At 47.1% G+C, this 3,172-nt stretch overlaps 1 protein-coding gene across 1 annotated transcript; it reads right to left on the bottom strand.

The window, feature by feature from the left end:
• Positions 1-215: 215 nt before the first annotated feature.
• Positions 216-2,766, bottom strand: LOC106574245 (frizzled-7-A). The gene is made up of 2 exons (XM_014149975.3): positions 2,484-2,766; positions 216-2,153 (listed from the first exon to the last, which is right to left on the bottom strand). The coding sequence occupies exon 2, from the start codon at positions 2,140-2,142 to the stop codon at positions 463-465; it is 1,680 nt and encodes a 559-aa protein (XP_014005450.1). The 5' UTR covers positions 2,143-2,153; positions 2,484-2,766; the 3' UTR covers positions 216-462.
• Between the last annotated feature and the right edge of the window lie 406 nt (positions 2,767-3,172).

The raw sequence follows: 3,172 nt of genomic DNA, 5'->3' as shown, positions 1-3,172 counted from the left end.
AAGTACAGAAGCAAGGAATGGAATGCAGATTCCAGAAACCTTTGTAATTCCTTGCAAAACATACATTGGTCTTGTCAGACATTAGCCCTGTATCCTTGTTGCTCCTTGGATGAGAAACTCACTTCATAATACAAAATAGTTGAAGACATTGAAAAGGTCATGGCAAAACAGACACTATCATTGTTGCTGCTGTTACATCACTGGGTGGCACATTGTGGTTTAAATGAGATTATAGAATGTTTAAAAATTATGGGGGTTACTGAAAAGTTAAACCCCCCCCAAATAATGAACAAATGTTCAGTCAATGGCTCATAACGTTGTCAGGAGGGACATTCTCAAAATAAAAGTACTTCTTTCAGAGTTCAAAATGTCCTATGTCCAATAGGAGATGGGAAGGGATATGCTCAGTCGGTTTCATAAAAAAAACATGTATAACTCCTCCACGTTAACCTTCTAGAAAGTTCATACGGTCGTCTCTCCTTGGTTGCTGTTACTAAGCCGTTTGTAAAACCTGCACCAGCTCTGTAATGTTTTCCCTGACCAGATCCAGAACCCAGACGTGATGCCCACGATCATCGTCATCAGGTACTTGATCATGAACACCGTGAAGTCCGGAGTCATCGGGGCAAAGTTGTTGGCCGGGCACGGCACTGCGAAGCGTTTACACGTCTGCATGTGCCAGGTCTTCTCCCATTGGTCGCGGAAGGCCTGCTCGTAGAAGTAGCAGGCGATGACGATGGTGGCGGGGACGGTGTACAAGACGCTGAACACTCCGATTCTCACCATCAGCTTCTCTAGTTTCTCCGTCTTGGTGCCGTCGTGCTTCATGATGGTTCTGATGCGGAACAGAGACACGAAACCGGCCAGGAGGAACGAGGTTCCGATGAAGAGGTAGACGAACAGGGGGGCCAAGACGAACCCCCGTAATGAATCCACATTGTAGATGCCGACGTAGCACACCCCTGTGAGAAGGTCCCCATCCACTTGCCCCATGGCCAGGATAGTGATGGTTTTGACAGCCGGTACCGCCCAAGCCGCTAGGTGGAAGTATTGCGAGTTGGCCTCGATGGCCTCGTGACCCCACTTCATACCAGCAGACAGGAACCAGGTGAGGGACAGGATGACCCACCATATGGAGCTAGCCATGCCAAAAAAGTAGAGGATCATGAACAGGATGGTGCAGCCCTCTTTCTTGGTGCCCTGGGCCACTGTCTTGTAACCGTCCTCTTTAAACTTGTCTATGCAGACCACTTTATCCTCCAGGAAGAAGCCTGCTGTATAGGCCACCGCCACCATGAAGTAGCAGCCTGAGAGGAATATGATGGGCCTCTCCGGGTAGCGAAACCTCCTCATGTCTACCAAGTATGTGAGCACAGTGAACAGTGTACTCACACAACACAAGATAGACCAGATGCCCACCCAGAGTTTGCCGAATTTCAGTTCCTCCTCGCGGAAATACATTAGTCCATTGGGCTTGGTGGACTCGCATGGAGCACCACAGTCTTTCACCCCCAGGAATTTGTAGTTGAGGTAGGTTGGGACCTGAAGTTGTAGGGGACAGGAGAAGGGCTGGGCAGCAGGGCGACCAATGTTTGGGGGTAAGGTCATGAGCTCTGGCAGGTTGAGAGTGGGGTCCGAGGTAGCGATGTCCGTGTCTGAAGTGTTTTGACCCACACAGATCTCCCCAGCGCCGTGGACGGGGAAGTTCTCGCAGCGGAGTCTCTCTGGCCATTGAAACCCGAACTTGTTCATGAGCGCCTCGCAGCCCTGGCGTGCGCGCTCGCACAGTGATCGGCATGGGGGGATGGCCTGTTCTAGAACTGTGCACACCGGTGCGTACATGGAACACAAGAAAAACTTAAGGTCCATGGAACACTGGACCTTCACGAGCGGGTAAAACTGATGGACCTCCAGCCCCGCATCCTCCTGGGTTGCGTGTCCCAAAAGATTCGGCATGATGGTTTGATTATAGGCAATGTCCGTGCAGAGGGGAATGGAAATTGGCTGACAAAAACCGTGTTCTGGTATAGAAATGCCTTTCTCGCCATGATACTGACCGGTACACGGCTCCAGCAGAAGGCAAACAGTCACCAGCGCGCACCCCGTTATCCAAATCCACTCACAGGTTATCCTTACCGCCATGACAGCAGCCCCTGTGTTCAGAACAACAACAAAAAGTGTTTTAAGAATATTACTCCGGAGCTGCAAAAAGCCAAAATCAAACTCAGTCCACAAAAAGGTTGAAATGTCCTCTCTTCTCCGTCTATATAAAATGGGAGAGGAGCCTGAAGTTAAAACAAAGTGAAATGCTTGAAAAATGCCCTCGGTCGCTCTCCCCACATTCCTTATTCCAGTGTTCACAGAACTCTCCAAGAAAATGGAGGATTGCTGGTGAGGGATTTTTTTTATACCAATCAAACCACTGAGAACCTGGGAAATTCCAATAACGAGTCGTTTTTTTTGCAGTTCGTTCATTTACTGACCTGCGTCTTCGTATTGGAAACAACCGTATGACTTGAAACTGTAATGCGTAGACTAATTTCTTCCAGATTCCCACAAATCTTTGTTACATCACATTATAGGTTGAAGCAAAGTTGAAGTCTGCAAAACCTCATGGTTTTCCATCTCGCCTTACAACTCAGCCAATGTTCTGCTCGAGGCGCATTAGTAGGCTATGTACTACAATTAACCCGGCTCAAAGTCTGTAGTAAAAGTCAAATCTCTTAAAAAAAAATGTATACTACTCGTCAAACTAATTATTCCCACACCGCTAAGACCGTGATCTGCCTGTCTGGAGAAACTTGCAAGATTGATTCCCCACACCATACTGAGTTTGATCGGTTTCTTGGTGCCCACACATGCGTCTTTTTAGGGGCGCCTTGAAACCACACTTTCTCCACCAATTGAATGATTTGTTTTCTCTCCCATCTCGTCATTGATTGGAGTGAAGTGAAAAGGGTGGAGTTTTACGCTATATTCAGCGATAACCTGGATGAGTTTTTTTCTAAGCTGATTTGTTACTCAATTAAAATGGTGTAGAATGTAAATGTTTCATATTCTATGTTGGGAGCGGGCTATAGATAATTTAGGAGACATTCAAGCATTAAAAGTTGAAAAATAACATAAGACCACCTATCCTACTCTTTACAGCTTCTTAGACCTACATGAAGTA

This window comes from Salmo salar, chromosome 16 (genome assembly GCF_965601325.2).
Source record: "Salmo salar chromosome 16, fSalSal1, whole genome shotgun sequence".
Taxonomy (NCBI): Eukaryota; Metazoa; Chordata; class Actinopteri; order Salmoniformes; family Salmonidae; genus Salmo; species Salmo salar.
Note: the sequence above shows the minus strand (reverse complement) of the source record. Positions and strands in the feature narration are given on the sequence as shown.